This window comes from Leguminivora glycinivorella, chromosome 4 (assembly GCF_023078275.1).
Source record: "Leguminivora glycinivorella isolate SPB_JAAS2020 chromosome 4, LegGlyc_1.1, whole genome shotgun sequence".
In the NCBI taxonomy this organism is placed as follows: Eukaryota; Metazoa; Arthropoda; class Insecta; order Lepidoptera; family Tortricidae; genus Leguminivora; species Leguminivora glycinivorella.
The window spans coordinates 14,096,060-14,114,127 of NC_062974.1; the positions used below are offsets into that span (position 1 = coordinate 14,096,060).

At 39.2% G+C, this 18,068-nt stretch overlaps 1 protein-coding gene across 1 annotated transcript; it reads right to left on the reverse strand.

Moving 5' to 3' along the window:
* Positions 1 to 525: 525 nt before the first annotated feature.
* Positions 526 to 18,029, reverse strand: LOC125225531 (serrate RNA effector molecule homolog). Its single transcript, XM_048129286.1, is given in 18 exon segments — positions 526 to 810; positions 4,058 to 4,162; positions 4,702 to 4,829; positions 5,453 to 5,596; positions 5,688 to 5,801; positions 6,428 to 6,571; positions 6,958 to 7,101; positions 11,126 to 11,332; positions 11,687 to 11,827; positions 12,197 to 12,267; positions 12,270 to 12,536; positions 12,823 to 12,982; positions 13,071 to 13,159; positions 13,688 to 13,886; positions 14,087 to 14,153; positions 15,011 to 15,196; positions 15,333 to 15,587; positions 17,777 to 18,029. Coding segments are annotated over 18 exon segments (2,640 nt in total). The 5' UTR covers positions 17,917 to 18,029; the 3' UTR covers positions 526 to 731.
* Positions 18,030 to 18,068: the final 39 nt, after the last annotated feature.

The following is an 18,068-nucleotide window of genomic DNA, read 5'->3' on the forward strand; positions in this document are numbered from 1 at the left end:
ACAAGAGTGAATATATTATATCGGTCATAAACATTTAGTTTTTCCTTACTTAGAAATTTGGCTTCGCGAAACAAAGCAAGGTTGCATTGTACGAGAGCATTTGAATTAATTTCCTGTTTAAAAGGTCTGCACGATGAACACATTAAATCAATTCTCAAGCTCTTACTCGACTCTATAGCAGTTGGATTTAGGATTACAGCAATTATTGTTTTTAAATACGTGAAATGGGTACAGAATACCTACTCCTATTAAAAAATACTAGCTTTTTCGCGCGGCTTCGCCCGCGTGCTAAAAGTAATTTTATTAAAACGTTGAACTTTGGACCCCCATTTCACCCCCTTAGGATGTAAATTTTGAAAATCCTTTCTTAGTGCTCTTCTACACCTTACAAGGAACCTACGTGCCAAATTTGGAGTCTCTAGGACCAGCGGTTTCGGCTGTGCGTTGATATGTCAGTCAGTCAGTTTCTTCGTTTATATATTATTTAGATGTACTATAAATAAGATTTGCTTGAATTAAAGCCGATTTCACCAGAATAAAATATGTATTTTATTCAAAAATAGCATATTTTTAGTCCATTACGACAGTTTAAGCTTAAAACTACGAACAATTTCGAAGAAAACAAATTAGTAAACCTACTAAAAGTCTAAATAAGTTATTTTGTGTACGGAACATTGTTAAAATACTACTAGTGTTTGTAACGGGCGTCCTTTGGGTGATGTATGTCCAAGTTATATGAACTCGTCGGGTTCGCGCGGCGCGTCCAAGTCTCGGTAGTGTATGACAGGGCGGTAGTCCGCGCCGCCGCCCCTTTAACAAGCAACCACACGGTTAGCAACCACTACTCAAACATACTAGGTCGCAATCCTTCCAAAATCTTCAAATCATTAATTCGAAAACATCATTCGGAAATTGCATAATTCCGAAAATCATTCTCCACTGAAGATCGGTAATGTTACTGATTAAGACGACATTAAAATGAAGGCTTTCGGAACAATGTTTTTCGGAATCGAGATGTTTCTACTAAAACTCGTACACACGGCAAAACACACGCTTAATGCAAAGTGTAGGCATGTCATTTTAAATGTAAAGTGTCTATGTAGCTACAGAGCGGAAGACTTGTTCTTTATTATAGGTACGCAACATAGAAATATCGATACAATATGCTTTTTATAAATGTCTGTCCAGCTTAGAGATTGAAAGACAAATAATCTCGGCTTCCCGGAGATATATAGGTAATACGCTAAAATGGTTTTGATGAATAGGAAGTGTAGGAAAAACAGATTTAACACGTAATATTATTAGATAGTATTTATTTCAAAATAGTCTTACAAGTGATTGTATTATTATGTACTAATATTGTACTTACAATGTCTTGCTGGCGTTGCTAACAGAGTTTAACGTGGTATGGTATGTTTACTATACTTGTATTTATGTGCTGGTAAAGAAATATTCATACTTAATGTACATTGTACAACAGAATTAATAGCTCATGTAATATAAAAGTCTAAGGTAACATTACACAACCAAAAATTGTACAAGAAATGAACAAAATTGAGACTAAAATGTCTATAAGACAGCTATTTAGTTGTACTGTGTAATTTTGTCTTATAATGTTTCATTGGTGATAGAGTTTGAAAAATTTAATAAGTAATTAAGAGATAGGTCCGTTTTATGGCTTCACTACAATCTAGTCTATTATATAGATGTAATGGTATGTTAAGTGATCGGAACATGGAAATAGGCTTGAAATAAGTTAACATTATTTTATACGTAAGTCGGAATGCTTATTACAAAAATATCAAATATAAAATATGATCTGTCATGATAAAAAGTCAATACTTAAAATATATCGCCACTATCCGGGAAGTCAAGATCGTTGTAGGCAATAATAGGCCGGGAGCGGTCGACATTATCCCTGCAAATTATTTCCTTAAACTTAGCTGATTGTCTTTGAAGAGTATACGCCCCTTATTCATAAACGTTCACTAAAATTATCAAGCCGATAAAGTTCGTTTGTCCCTTTCTATCACACCAATGCGTCGGAAAGGGACAAACGAACTTTATCGGCTTGATAACTTTAGTGAACGGTTATGAATAAGGGGGTACAAATATATGTTTGAATATTCTTATAAAAAATGCCATGCAAAAACCCAAAAAGCAGTTTGATCCCGTGTTTTGAGAAGAACATGTGTAGATAGTCTTTGAACGAGCACTTTGTTATGTTATGATAGTTACTTATATATGTTCATAAAATGAGCGGTATACGTATCGGGCGGTTCCGGTTGATGACACAGATTAATGTTAACTACAATTTAACGAGTACAATATTACATCCTTTTAAATATGATTAGATGTAAATTATGTTAATTATAGGAAATATTTCAAATAATATTTAAAATAAATTTTAAACGACAACGGTATGATGTTGCGAGATATTGGTATCATTTATTAGACGTTACGAGTAGCTTGTTTATGTAAATTTGATTAAAGCTTTTATTAATGATAGTATTTTTTTATAGTTAATTTAAGCACAAAATTGTTTAGACACCGGCTTATAAATATCCCAATAAGGTTAAAAGAGCAGAATAAGATCAATATAAGTATTATTCCCAATCCATTAGTGATTTATTTATGTAATTAAAGTGCATACTAAGTTCATTAATAAACTAAAACATCATAAATTTCAATAGACTTTATAGTAATATATATGATGTTCAATTACGGCACGACATGATGGCCATACTGAGTTAATGAGTGTGTAATCTGGAAACCGCACGGCCCATATTGGGCTATCGTTAAGATCAGAATTACATTGTCGTTTCATTATTAATTGTAAATGTGTATGATGTCCATAACTGATCAATGAAATAAAGCATATTAAATGCAAAAGATAAGCATATTTTAAATAAAATATTAAGAAATATGTAGTAGGTATTGGAGCAATATCATTTTCTAATCAAAATATTGGTAAAAAAACACAAAAACCCAGGAAAGCATACATGTAAGATCGGTCATCAAGTCACAAGTTTACAAATTAACATAAAAAATAAGGCAAGCTAAAGTACACTAAGTACAAAAAATATATTTTATTTTAGCTGACATTAAAGTGCAAACATGTGGCTGAATAACAGACGCTTTTCAATCGTGACCTGTTTTCACTCGGAGATCAGTGTTTGTTTATGAGTAGGGAATTCATGTTTTTTCTCGTAAATTTAAAAAAATGAATGAACTAGTCTTATCAATATTAACGGCAGATTCGTTACACTTAATTTCCATGTGAAAACTAGGTTATACACAGAGTAACACGAGGAAACCGAATCATTTTAACGATATATTCGTGATCATGTTTCAAGAGGAATATTCATGTGTGCGTAGCCGAATGCATAAACGCTCACGATAATATCTCTTTCGTAGCTATCTGTCTTTATCGCTCTTGTGTATTGGCGCGGCAGAGCAAGACTACATTTCTGCGGCGTTTCGCATCGCAGAAATGCCATTCGGCTACGGGGCCTGGATTTCGTCTAGTTTCAGAGTTAATTTCATTTAAACAAAAACAAATAAACAACGCCTTAGCACAAAATGTATGTTTGATGGTATAATGATATGATATCATTATGGGACTCAATCTAATGGATAATAAATTGCATAAATTGCAAAGAGTAGGGTTCAAGAGAAAAAAATAGTAAAGACAAAGAGTACATTACGAGTACGATACAAGTGCGGAAAAAAGGATAAATTAAAACACGACCGAAGGGAGTGTTTGAAATAAACACGAGTTACGAATTCCCTCTTCGCCCGTATACGTAGTTTATCGCCACTCGTTTCGAGTTTCCTCTTTTCCGCATTAATATCGTAATGTACTATTAAGTACCAGTTACGATTTACTTTTTTATATTTTAAATGAAAGTACATTAAGAAATAATTTAAACAGAATACAAGAAACTCGTGTAATATTTTTTCCTTCTTTCGAGTTCAGAAACGTCAGGATAAAACGTTTCGGGTTCCTCTTGTGATAGGGTGTACGTATAAGAGAGAAGAATGTGAAGCAGCTCACCTGGGCCTGGAGAACCGGGGGTGGCGCGGCGCGTAGGGCTGCGGCGGCGCCCAGCCCGCCCAGCCCCAGCCGCGCGCGCCCGGCCCGCCCGGCCCGCCGCCGTACCTGACCACAAACAATCACTCAATACTTCTCCTAACTTCTGAACATTTTTTAAGGTCATCAGTTCACATTGGCCGCACGCCTCGCGAGGAAAACGTCCGTGCTCATGCGCGCACGTTTGCCTCGCCCGAACAAATTTGTTCTGTGAGATGGCGGCCCTCGGTAAGCTGTTCAAAATAGTTCTGCACATACTTATTTCCGTAGCACGTAATTCGTGGATTTCGTATTTTCTTTTGTATAAGGATTAAAAAGAAAAGTAAATCATTCACCATTCACGGCAATAAATATGTGCTCTCGTGCAGAACTATTTTGAACAGCGAGCAGACTCTTTGCTCTTATGAAAAAAATGCACTGTAAAACGTTTTAAAATTACAATACACGTGCGAATAAGTAATTTCGTATTTTTCGTACTTGTATCGTAAAGTACGATTTCCATAATGTCAATATCAACCACATCCATCATCGTCACGCAGCAGACGTCTATGGCGAACGCTTTAAGAGAATAAGAAGGAAAAATGTGAGTATCGGTGTGGTGTACTCACGGCGCGGGCTGCGGCGGCGGCGCGAGCTGCGCGGGCGGCGCGCGCTGCGGCGGCTCGGGCTGCTGCGGGCGCCGCACGTCGCGCACGTACGCGTTGAAGTACGCCACCTCGCGACGCACCTCATCCACCTGACAACATTATAACACCATGGAACTAATCGACAACTTTTAGATGTCTCTACACACTTGTAACGTGTCAAATATCGGCAACGGTGCTTTAATTTATTCAGTTCACGACGCACGACATGTTACATTAATCAAAACAGATAATATATAACCCTTGAGCGAGTTTAACTAGGTTGAGCCATCTCCAACATCTAAACGGGTCGCACGTGGATGAAAATTCAATACTACCTAATAAAGTGCCACGATGGAAAACAAACACAAAATAGTACATTATGATACAAGTGCGTAAAAAAGGAAGTTCGAAACGAGTGGCGATAAATTAAAACACGACCGAAGGGAGTGTTTTAAATCGACACGAGTTACGAATTTCCTTTTTGCACGTGTATCGTACGACGTTTTTCAGTACAGATGAGCCTCCGAAGTTTCGTCCTGGCATATAATGAACCACTTCTCGAACTAGTGCGTAAAAAAACGACCATCTGTAGATCTGTACTGAAAAATGTATTTATATTCTTTTTAACAGTTAAGTTATATATGAAATATATCCTCGGCCGGCTAAACATCCCGCTTTATGATCTGTCAAAGCGTCTTTATGGCAAGAACAAGAACAAAGCTATTTTTCGCACCTTCTCTCCATGCTTGTTGAAGATGTGTTTCCGAATAAAATCGGGCCCCTTGAACTTCTTGCCGCTGAGTGGACACAGCCACTTGTCTTTAGCCAACTCTTGAGTGTTAGCTTGGATGAACTTTTCCACTTCCGCATCGGGATCCTGATGTAAATATGAACAACATTAGTATCAAAATAAGTACAATACAAACTATTAATAAGATCGTAAACATGATTACATTCTGCCAAGTTACCTTAATTCCAAGTTTCTGTAACTCTTCTTCAGTGAGGGGTTTGACATCTTGGAGGAATGCAGACATTTTCCCCTCAAATGTCTTGATGTAATCCTGCACTTCTTGTTGGGTGGGCTAAAAATAAATCGTAAGTTCAATATCAACTGAAATCAACAAATTTATCAATTGGCATTTTGAATACAGTACACTGATAAACGTGTTTTACTTATTCCTTTATTACTAGTAATCATTCTGCTCCAGATACCAGGCCTAGATGGGCCAAAATCATTGCTAAATCGGACCCACCGTCTGAACACCGTAAAGCACGCATTATATCCAAAATGGTGGGAAAACTCCGATGACAGGGTTGAGTGGGGAAATTGAGGGATGCTTTTGCCCAGCAGTGTGAGACTAAGACCGTTTTCACATTATCCGATCCGATATCGGATGTCGGAAGGATTTCAATAGAAAAAATCCAAGATGACGCCTGTAATGTATGGGATATCAGTCCGACATCCGATATTGGATCGGATAATGTGAAAACGCACTAAGGGTCAGTTCTATCATACTGTCTGTCACCAATAAAGCGTTCGGTAACTTGTAGGGGAAGTTCCATAGCTGCGTGACGTTGATGTATCTGTTAACTGTGGTTGATGCAACTGGCCCTAAAGCAGGCTAATAAAAATAGTAAAAAAACTAGAACCTAACCGGGCTAATGGACTCAAAATGAGGATATTCCTAGGACATGGCACATATGTTACCTTAGTGGCAGGAGGGCCGGCGCGCGCGTGCATGATGCCGCAGCGGTTGGGCATCTCGTCCTCGTACGGGTACTCGCAATGGTTGTAGTAGTCAACCGAGTGAACGATGCGCAGGTACAGCACCAGCCGGTCTAGTACGCGCATCTAAAACGGAAAAATAGTAGTCAAGACATAAAAATATAATATTATAAATGGGAAAGTGTGTGTGTCTGTTTGTTTGTCCGTGTTTCACGACAAAACAGAGCGACGAATTGACGTGATTTTTTAAGTGGAGATAGTTGAAAGGATGGAGAGTGACATAGGCCACTTTTTTTCTCTTTCTAAACCCCCAATTTCCTAAAATGGGGGGTGGAAGTTTGTATGAAGCATCCTGCAATTTTCGAATTTAATAACGCGAGCGAAGCCGTGGGCGAAAGCTAGTATTTATATACAGGAGAGATACAATTAGAGAGTACAATTTCAGTGTTAAATATTACGCGGAGAATTTGATATATAAATACAATTACTTCAACCCTTTTGTTATTACGTACCAGTTCCGGATCCGCCTGCTCGGTCTGCGCCTCAGTGTCGGCCTCGACTCCTAGCAGCTCCTCCTCTTCAGTTGAAGCCTCCTCGATCAGGTGCTCGGTGATCTTGTGCAGCACGGGGTTCGGAGACTCGTTCAGGCTGAAGCTCTATTAACATAATACGGATATGGTAATATACACGCTCAGTTGGTTTACATGCTGACTCAAGCACTTGCACCAAGAAAGGTTTTCATTAAAGTAACCTTTAACGGCCCGGCCACAGGCGGCGTTCCGATTGCTGTATCTTGCTTCATAGGTTGGAGTAAGACACATCTACCGGACCTTTCATTCCCAACTATGGGTGTTGAAGACGCCTCCGGTAGCCCGTAAACTAGACCGTAAGGTTTATATCTCTATAATGTCTATCTCTATAAACACAAACCTATCTTGAAAATTTGGTACATCCAACTTAAAGTTACGATTGTTCTGATATTGAAACGACATATCTGCGGTGCAAACATATTTTAGAATTATAATGTTGATGCAACTTCTAACAGTACATTATACGGCATGCTACAAGACAACCAATGTAAAATGGTTCGAGTGCTGCCTGATGAGTGATGACTCTCACCAACTCTCTAAGAATTCATCATTTAATTCCCAGATGTCGTAATTTTAAGCACAGTTGAATATAGATCTACATACACAACATGAAAATACATGCACGACAGCTACCCACCCAACGAGAAAGCTAAGCAAAATGTCCAGTCAGCTACGTTTGGATGCATTTGAACTAGGGATGTCACGAATGTCGCATGTGTCACATTCGCGAATGCGAATGCGAATATTCAGAATGCGAATGCGAATATAGCTGAATTTCATAAAAAACCAAAATAAAAACCAAGCAATCACCAACAAGCCGCTAGGTAAAAAATTTAAAATGCTTACTATTGGTCAAAATGCCGAGTACGAACTTCACGCCGTACGAATTTGACCTATCTGCGCATGCGCGAGTCGACAGTCGACAAGTAGCAATTGGAGCGGCCGGCGCGGGTGAGGAACAAGCTGCGACTTGCACACATTCGCATTCGCAAAACATTCGCATCGTTTGAAGCGAATGCGAATGTCAATGCAAATGTTTAAAAGAATGCGAATGCAAATATTCGTAACATCCCTAATTTGAACATAGAGGCAACAAAATTGAGATGGGCTCATAGGGAGCATGGTGCTTAATATTACTGAAGGTCTTGATCACACGTAGGTACTCTGTACTCCGCAGAGGGCACTTTCACGGCACTGCACTCGGTACGTATGATCAAGGCCTAATCATGTTCAGTGTACACATGCTTGGGGATGAAAGGGTTTACTAACCGATTCCTCAATAGGGGCGGAAGAGGTTTTATTGAGTCGGGGATCGCGACTGTTCTTGGCTTTTTGACCATGGGCGTCCTAAAAGTATATAGGTTATTTACAAAAACGCAATGAAATGAGGATGAAGATATTAGACAAAGGAGCTTGTTACAAACATATCCACTTTCATTATTATTGAGTATTTAGGTACGAGGGCCATGCCAAAAGAAATTAGATACTCAAAATTTACATACTTTATTCTTTATTACAGCTATCTATTTTTTCGAAGTATTCACCGTAAACACGTATACACGTTTTCATCCGTCTAAACCACTTAGAAAATACCGATGACCACTCTTCTTTAGACACCTCAGAAATTTCGTAATTATACGCAGCCAACGCATCTTCTTTGTTCTCAAATCGCCTTCCTTTTAATTTTTCTTTAATTTTAGGAAAAAGATAAAAATCACAGGGGGCTAGGTCAGGGGAATATGGGGGGTGGGGCAGAATAGTCACGTTTTTTGAGCTGAAATAGTCAAGTGTTCTAGCGGAAGTGTGCGGGGCAGCGTTGTCGTGGTGCCAGAGCAGGTGCCGGGTTCCTGACTTCGGCCGCTTGTCACATTAAGCTGACAGTACTCTTGGGGCACAAACTGTCACATACCATTCTGAATTAACTGTCTTTTGATCTTCTAGCACTATTGTAGCAATATGTCCCGTCTTGCAGAAAAATGAGGCAACCATTTGTTTTTGTGTGCTTCGGGTTCGGCGACATTTTATTGGCGTCGGCTCATCTTCAAAACACCATACTGTGGACTGTCGGTTTGTTTCGGGATCGTAGTTATATAGCCATGTTTCGTCACCAGTAAGTATATCATATACGTTTTTGTTCTCGCCTGCGTCGAATTTATCTATCATAAATTTGCACCAATCCACGCGACGGTCTTTCTGTAAATCGGTGAGCTTGTGCGGCACCCATCTTGAACAACGCTTATGAAGAGACAGTTTACTATGAATTATAGTTTGCAATGCTGCTGATCCAATGCCCAGTTCACGCTCGAGCTCTATATATGTAATTCGTCGGTCGCACGAATATTTTTTTCCACAGTCTTTACATTTTCTTCAGTGACTGCGGTTGGCGGCCGTCCGGTCTTCGCCTCATCTTCAAAGCTCTCCCGTCCTCTTTTAAATTCAGCAAACCAATTGAAAACAGTTGCACGTGAACACGCAGACTCTCCAAAAGTCGAGACTAAAAGTTCAAAACACTCTTGAGGTGTTAAACCTTTTTAAAGTCATAATATATCATAACACCAAAATCACGTCGAGTAAGCTCCATTGTTGCGGAAAATTCCCGCCAAAATTATTTAGAAAAAAAATAATTAAAAAAGGAATCCTAAGAATTTCCAAGTGTTCTATTTTTAAATTTATAAGCAGATAACCTACCTTTACATTGGTGTATAACTGGCCAGTATCAATCAAATGACCATGGAGTATCTAACTTCTTTTGGCATGACCCTCGTCTCGTATATTAGCCAACTATGTAGCGAAATAGCTAAGGATGCAATGTTAATTTTTGAGCTAATAATTGTACACATAATAATAAAAATGGATAAGATCTGTATTTTTTACGCACTAGATAAAAGAGTTTAAAATGAAATAGCAGTGATAGAAAGAGTGCGTAATATTGATATGAATATGATTACGATTACGTTGCCCGTAACCATGACGATGTCACCATCACCGTATTTGTCATCGTCAGATTAGCATAAGCAAGGCAGGAAAATGCCATTTTCTTTGCTTCTAATATTAAGGACCAATGCTCAAACACCAGTGATCAAATATGAGTTGAAAATTCAAACTTGGATAAATCTGCGGGCGTAGCACGCTAGTTGGATAAACTTTATCGCATCGGTGCGTCCCAGTAGTGCGAAAAGGACAGCCCGACGTTATATCGTTTATCACGCGACCGTGCTTGTCTGTCTTGATGTCATAAACAACTGACATGCAGTTTATTCCAAACCACAGATGCAGGACAAATAGCCATTCTCGGACAATTTGGCGACTCATATCAGCCCAAATAAGGCTCCGGCAGGTCCACAAGTCGGACCACAAGGTCTCTGGTTTGTGACAATGTGACTCATGAGGCAACATGCAATCTTCATCCTGCGGTTCCTGGGAATTCGCGTGCCGGACGGGTAGTTATATCTTCGGCAATCTATGACAACTTACCTACTGCTGCTGATCTGGCTGCTCCTCAGCAGCATTCTCCTTGGGCGGGTCTCACAGCATGGTCCATTCGCAGAGCACGGGTCACTCCAACGTCACTGATTTCTCTCAACTTGCGACTTACCTCCGGCTTTATTGTCCCAGAGCTCTAAGAACCTCTTTTTGACACATGACAGCGTCCTTAAACATAATCTAACGCATGTTACATTTTTGCGGATCTTCGTGAGTATTTTACGATATTAATTTCACGCAGGATTTACTTATTATGTCATTTATCATTCATTTTTATTTTTAAACTAGTGCTGTGGCAGTCTGTCATTTCGATTCAAATGACATTTCAGTAAGTTGATAGAAATCGTATATTTGTTTAAGCGTCTCCTTGTACATAGGGCCTAATCGATTCAACCAATTCGAAATTAATCGTTAGATTTGGCAAACGATACGTCTTAGCCACATCGCAACATACTTCAAAACAAATGTGTCAAAAATGTGAACTTACAAATCCGGGACAATAGTTTCTGTTGTCGCTCAGCGTTGTCTTTCTTAAGCGAGTCCCACAGCTTAGGGCGTCGGAGCAGGCGGGCTTCGTGTTAAGCGTCACAAATCTGTGACAACATACCTCCTGCTGCGGTTCCTGCTGGTCCTCAGCCGCGTTCTCCTTGGGCCGGTCCCACAGCTTGGTGCGCGTGTCGAGCAGGTGCGCGAGGCGGGCGGCGAGGCGCGCGTCGGCGCGCAGCACGGGCCGCTCCAGCGTCACGCCCGTCACGGGCCGCACGCGCCGCGCCAGGTCGCGGTTCACGATGGCGCCCAGCTCGCACTCGCGCAACTGTATGAGTACAATATAAACATTGAAGAGGGTGGAAAGTTAAACCTAACTGGATGACGCCAAACGGTAGACATTAATGATTTCATCAGTTCATCTATCGGATTCGCGATATTCGATTGCAACAGGCGAACCAGTGTATACCTACACAACTCAATTAACAATCACACACACGCATCATCAATGGAGTAAAAAAAGAGATTCAAGATATTTTTGGCTAGCATAATTTGCATTGCTGAGACTAAACATACTAAGATACTAGTGTAGCCTGTTCTATAATTCAAATAAAGCTTAATTAAAATATTTTCAAAACAATCAGTTATCTTTTATCTATTTCTTGAAAGGAAAAACACGTACCCGAATGTTGTTGAGGTTCCAGCAGATGTCCTTGATGTTGACTTCTCTGCGGAAGGTGACCCAACCGCGGCGGAACCAGCGCCGCTCGGGCAGCGGGTCGGCTAGTGCCACGCGCAGGAAACCGCCGTAGCGTTTGCACATCTGCAGTAAATTGGTGGATTTTAGCATAGATAAAGAGCAGTGGAGTGTGCAAAGGAGAATTTGTTATCTTTATCTTGTAACCTAAATCATACTTAATATCTGAACAAATGGCACTATGCAATATAAAAGGGCACTCATATCAGTTTAGGAACTGGGGCGATTGCTGTAATGATTTAATGTGAAAAGATTATTGCTTTAGTGAACACAATGGACTTCTTTAGACAGAAAAGGAGGTTGAATGATTTAGATTAACGACGCGGTGTCGCTTATGTGATATCGGTTACTAAACCGCGTATTTTATGTATTCCAATTCAATATAACAACAAGGATTAAAAATGACATAATAAGGGCAGTTCATATTAGACTTACAGCCTCAACTTCAGCTTTAGTAATACTGGGCGCGAGGTTCCTCAAGAATATGGAGGTGGTTTTATGAAGGCCCTAGTTTCTTTCTTCTCGACAACGACGTCAGACACCGACTCTGCCTTTTCATCGCCGCTCTTGTCTCCATTCTTGTCATTTTCTTTAACAATGTCGACGGGTTTTTCCTCTTTTTCTGGTGATTTGGATTTTTCCTTGCGTTTGGGGGATTTGTCAGGCGTTTTGGACTTGGACTTTGATTTGCGTCTAGGAGCCGTGTCGCCTTCGTCTTCGGAGCTGGAAGATGATGAGCTGGACGAGGAAGAGCTTGATGAAGATCCAGGTGGTGCTGAAATAAAAAGTATGATATATTGGACAAAACTAGAAAATCATAAATCTAATATTGTCCTCAGTTACTGCAATATTTACTCATGAAATAAAACTATGGATCCCCGTTTCGAACGGTGAACCGTTTATAGTGTTCGTGATCAACACAAGTAGAGTTGAACCGCTACAACATTTTGGGTTGCTCCTCTAATTGCTTGAGATGGGGATTTATCTCTAGCCAGTAGACTTGTAGGCTTTGGGGACTCGAGTTCCTTTAGCTATTTGTGTTCAGTCAGGTATGTACTTACGTGGTTCCTTCTCGGGTACATCGATATCGTCACCCGGCTCCGTGCCCGGCGCGGAGTTGAACCGTGAGAACATTTTAGCCTGTTCTTGCAACTGCTTGAGATGGGGATCAATCTCCATAGTTAATGGCGTCGTTGGCTTTGGTGACTCCGGTTTCTTTTCCTATTCAAACAAAAGTCTTGTATTTAGCAATGTTATACATTTAACAATTTGGGCAAATAATTGGTTCTAACAAACTTAATTTGCATACTTTTTCTTCTTTTTTCTCAGAATCGTCCTTTTCTTCTTTTACTTTGACAGCGTCTACGTCAATGACGACTGGTTGTTCGTCGCGTTTATCTGCAACCAGACATTTAGTTCATAAACAAGTAATATTGGCTGACTGATAAAAACATATGTGTCGCTTAACTTCAAACTCGGGTAAATCCATCCATTCTGTTATAAGGTTGATTCTTTATCAGATTATATACATTTTTATACATAATCAACCTTAAACCAGAATGGATTTACCCGAGTTTGAAGTTAAGCGACACATATCATTCATATCAACGTTGGACTTATTATAAAGAGTGAATTGTAAGTACTGCTAATACCAAAGGACACTCTACAAAGTGACCAATTACAATTTCATAAAGTTTAAATTAATGTATTAACTTCACTGCTAGCGACCCGTTAGGCGTATTTTCTACCTATTTCACCTATTTGTATAGGCTTAACATGTTTACAATGTTATGGGCTACGTAACTCGCGCCGGCAGTGATCATGTTAAAGCATCTACTTATAATAATCAAAATGTTACACAAAGAAAAGAAATAAAAAATAATAACTTCTAAAGTTAAAAACAGTTAGGTAGTCAAACACAAGTACCTGATTTTTCACTTATCGAATTAGTATTCTCGGGGGCAGGCGGCAGATCGAGAGCTTTAAGGTCTTCCTCAGTTCCGCCTTCCAGTTTTATAACTACGGTGTCCAGTAATCGGACCAGCTGGTCGGACTTGTCTACGTCCACAGACACTTTGTTGAGCTCCCCACCTTCTAATAACTCCAGGAAGATGTTGACGCGGTTCTAGAAAAAATAATTCACCATATCCATTAAGGTTAAGGTGGCCAATGAGAAAAAAAAAACGCAACTCAAGCAACTGCAGATACATTCTCAGAGCCAAAATAGTGGTTTCCAATATCTATGGTTAACAAAAATCTGCCTGATTCACTTTAGTTTTGTAGGCATAAATTGCAAGAAAGTTTAATATTTTGAAAATTACTTACTTTAAGTGCATTCAGTTGCTCCTCTTTCCGTTTAACCGATTCTTCGGGATGGTATTTGATCTTGAACCTAAATCAACATCCATTGTTATCAGACAATCAGAGTAGAGTACACAACATGACTACAAACAAGTTGTCTAGTCTTGTCATACACTCAGATACACAAGTCCTTTAGAAGCGCAAGTGAATGTTCCAGAGTTTATTACTTAAAAACCACTTCTAAAAGACTTATACAACAACATAGACCTGACTTTCTCACTAATAAAAGCTCATAAACAATTGAACTTTCTCTTTTATTAGCAAGAACGTCATAGCAGTTTATACCTCTGTTGCACACCAGCCTCGCTCAACCTTTGTTGGTGTTCAGAAAACTAAAGAGCTTAGTAATAATTTGTAAAATTACGTCATTCTCACCTGTACCACACTTGTGGAACTTAGCCCTAACAGCCCTACAGTATCGAAACCGGTAGCATTGCGCGCTACTGGTCAACGCGAGATCAACTAGCTACACACACGATTTTATTTGTACAAAGTTTCAATATATTTTTCTCAACGGTGTCCAGCAATTCCACGAGTTTACGCGGTTGACTGTAGGGAAAAAAGGTTACATTATAATTTGCATAAGGTCTTTAAGAGATTCTAAGCCTTAACTTATCTACAAAAACAACATATTATAATTTTATCCCATGCAATTGTTAATGCTTAGAATCTTTTAATTACCAGCAAATACATGAATATAAAAGCTGAGTATAGAAAAAAATCCTTGTAATTAGAAGTTGAAGTTACTATTCAGAAATTCTACTCTCACCCTTTATTTGACTCAATGTTTTAAGAGTCTGCTTGCAAAACATAGTTTGTAAATTGAAATGAATTGAGTGTTTAGCGTTAACTAGCTTTCCAAAATAGAATATAAATGCTGCTACGTACCATTCCTCGTCTTTATGAGCCACGAAGAACTCATTGAGCTGTTGGCGCTTGTACTCAAGTTTGTACTCATTGTACTTGACAATGGCGTCGTCGACAGTGATGGAGTCATCCTGTGCTGCGAGGAAGGCCTTGAAGGACATCATGGTGGATGAGCCGTCAGTTGGTCCAATAGGGAGGACAGCATCTCTGAAACAATGTTAATCGCTAGTTTGTTATAGGTACATTAAAAAGTATATTTAGGTATAAACTGAAAAAGAAATATACAATGCTTATTCATGACACAAGTTTAAATTAAGTTTTAAATTATATTATTTATATGTACCTAGCAGGAACTGGGGGCATGGGCTGACCATATCCTTGATGAGCAGGATGAGGCCCAAAGTGGTCATGTGCCCATCCATAGGAGCCATAAGAATCATGAGGCATCCCCCCATATCTCCTGTCTTCCATAGGCCAGTCAGGCCGTATTCTCTTGTTCGGTGGACCCTCTCCCCGGATCGGAGAGTAGCCACGGCTTGCACTGGCACCTCCACGGTAGTCTCTGTAATCTGGTCCGGAACGGCCTCCACCTCGAGATCTTGAAGTAAAGTTAAATATCAATTAATTTCTATTTCTAAGCATAAAAATATACTTTTATGCTACATTTGCAGCTTGCAAGCTAATTTAATTTTACACTATCGGATATTTCGTAACTATATGCCACGCTTAAATAAAAGAGAGCGAGAGGAGACCTTATTGAGTGTTTCAAGATACATTACCTACTGTTACAACCTCCCCGACATTCACAAAGTAGTCACTATGAGAAGTACCAGCTGCGACACCCGAGGTCACAGCCTAAAACTGATTCACACTCCTACTACCACTAAAGCTGCATATCATTCCCTATCCAATCATGTTGTAGAGACTTGGAACCGTTTACCGGATAGTGTCGTTACTGCTCCCTCAGTAAATGTGTTTAAAATATACTGGACAAGTGGCTTTTAAATAATAAGATAGTGACTGACATTGCTAAATGAATGAAAAAAAAAACCGGCCAAGAGCGTGTCGGGCCACGCTCAGTGTAGGGTTCCGTAGTTTTCCGTATTTTTCTCAAAAACTACTGAACCTATCAAGTTCAAAACAATTTTCCTAGAAAGTCTTTATAAAGTTCTACTTTTGTGATTTCTTTCATAATTTTAAACATATGGTTCAAAAGTTAGAGGGGGGAGGGATGCACTTTTTTTTCCTTTAGGAGCGATTATTTCCGAAAAAAATAATATTATCAAAAAACGATCTTAGTAAACCCGTATTCATTTTTAAATACCTATCCAACAATATATCACATGTTGGGGTTGAAATGAAAAAAAAAAAATCAGCCCCCACTTTACATGTAGGGGGGTACCCTAATAAAACATTTTTCCATTTTTTATTTTTGCACTTTGTTGGCGTGATTGATATACATATTGGTACCAAATTTCAGCTTTCTAGTGCTAACGGTTACTGAGATTATCCGCGGACGGACGGACAGACATGGCGAAACTATAAGGGTTCCTAGTTGACTACGGAACCCTAAAAATGACTTTGCTAAATATAAATCATGAGACACTGTGACATAGGCTCATCAGCTGAATAGCTGCTCATCTACAATTGAATAATAATAATAATATATCAACCGTTTTATTAGGCAGGCGTCCGGTTTTTTATCCATAGCCCAGTATTTAGTCCATCACTTTCATCAAAATAGACCAGTTCATTTTAGATTCCATTAACTCTCAAATAGTCCTTACACCCTGGCGGGTGTTGCCTCTGCGTGTGTCCCATGATACGGGCAAGGGCAACATCCGCTCGGTGTACCCCTTACATTTCATTAAAGTGTCGAAAGGGCCTCTACGCGTTGGCTTCGGCCCCGCGCACGCCTCCCAAAGGTCCGGAACACCATTGTTCCGTGATGGGAAAGACATATAATATATCAAAACTGCATTTTCTAGTCCATTCAATTCATGCTAGTACTAGTAGTATGTTACTACAATATGCTACCAATTACTACTGTAATGTATGTTCTCTGAGAGCTTATATTATTAAAGTACTAGCGACCCGCCCCGGCTTCACACGGGTACTATACCTACATGTAAACCTTCCTCTACAATCACTCTATCTATTAAAAAAAACCGCATCAAAATCCGTTGCGTAGTTTTAAAGATTTAAGCATACATAGGGACATAGGGACAGAGAAAGCGACTTTGTTTTATACTATGTAGTGATACAGCTGGAAAAAATATTTGAACAATAAATCTTCAAGTTTCATGTCTTTACAGAAGTTCAGTGTAAACTAGATATAAGCAATTTATTAAACTTCTAGCTTATGTTTTAACTAATAATTTTAAAGGCTACTTTTATAACGCAAGATAATTATAATCTTCAAAACTGAAACTTTATTACCAAGTCTGTGTAATAAGTAGTTTTTAATAAATAAGTATGTAAATGTTATACAATTGTGTTATATATAATTGTAGTACTTGCAGTAAGCAAACAAGGTTAGAATAATAGCACCAAATGCAGTCATATTTCTAACTAAGACAGATGGTGTAGGAACTAGTATTGAAATAAAATTCTTGATGTGTACCTTATTACTAGGGTAAAAGAACGCTTGGGATATTTAGGGGCAGGTATAGGATTCTTAGGAGGCTCGGTATTTTGAGGATGGGATCTGGAAAAGAAAGTTTAGTGTTTGTGATGTAAACATAAAGTAACTGCCACATATGCTAACATATATAATAACGCAATTACCTCTCAGACCACTCTTCGCGACCACGACCTCTTTCTTCCCGCCGATCGCTGCTCCGGTAGCTGCTGCCCTCAGCCGTACCTCTTTCACCACGAAATTTGTCTCGCCGCTTGCGATCGTATTCATCATCACTGTCAGCCATAGTTTATGAAGGCAATTTAATGCCAACTATTACTTTTATACACTAATTACGAGTTTTTGCTGAATCAACAACTAATAAACGATTGTCAGGCACGTACGTAAAGTCAAGAAGAGAGAAACTTCATTCATAGACTATAGATCAGCATCTTACGC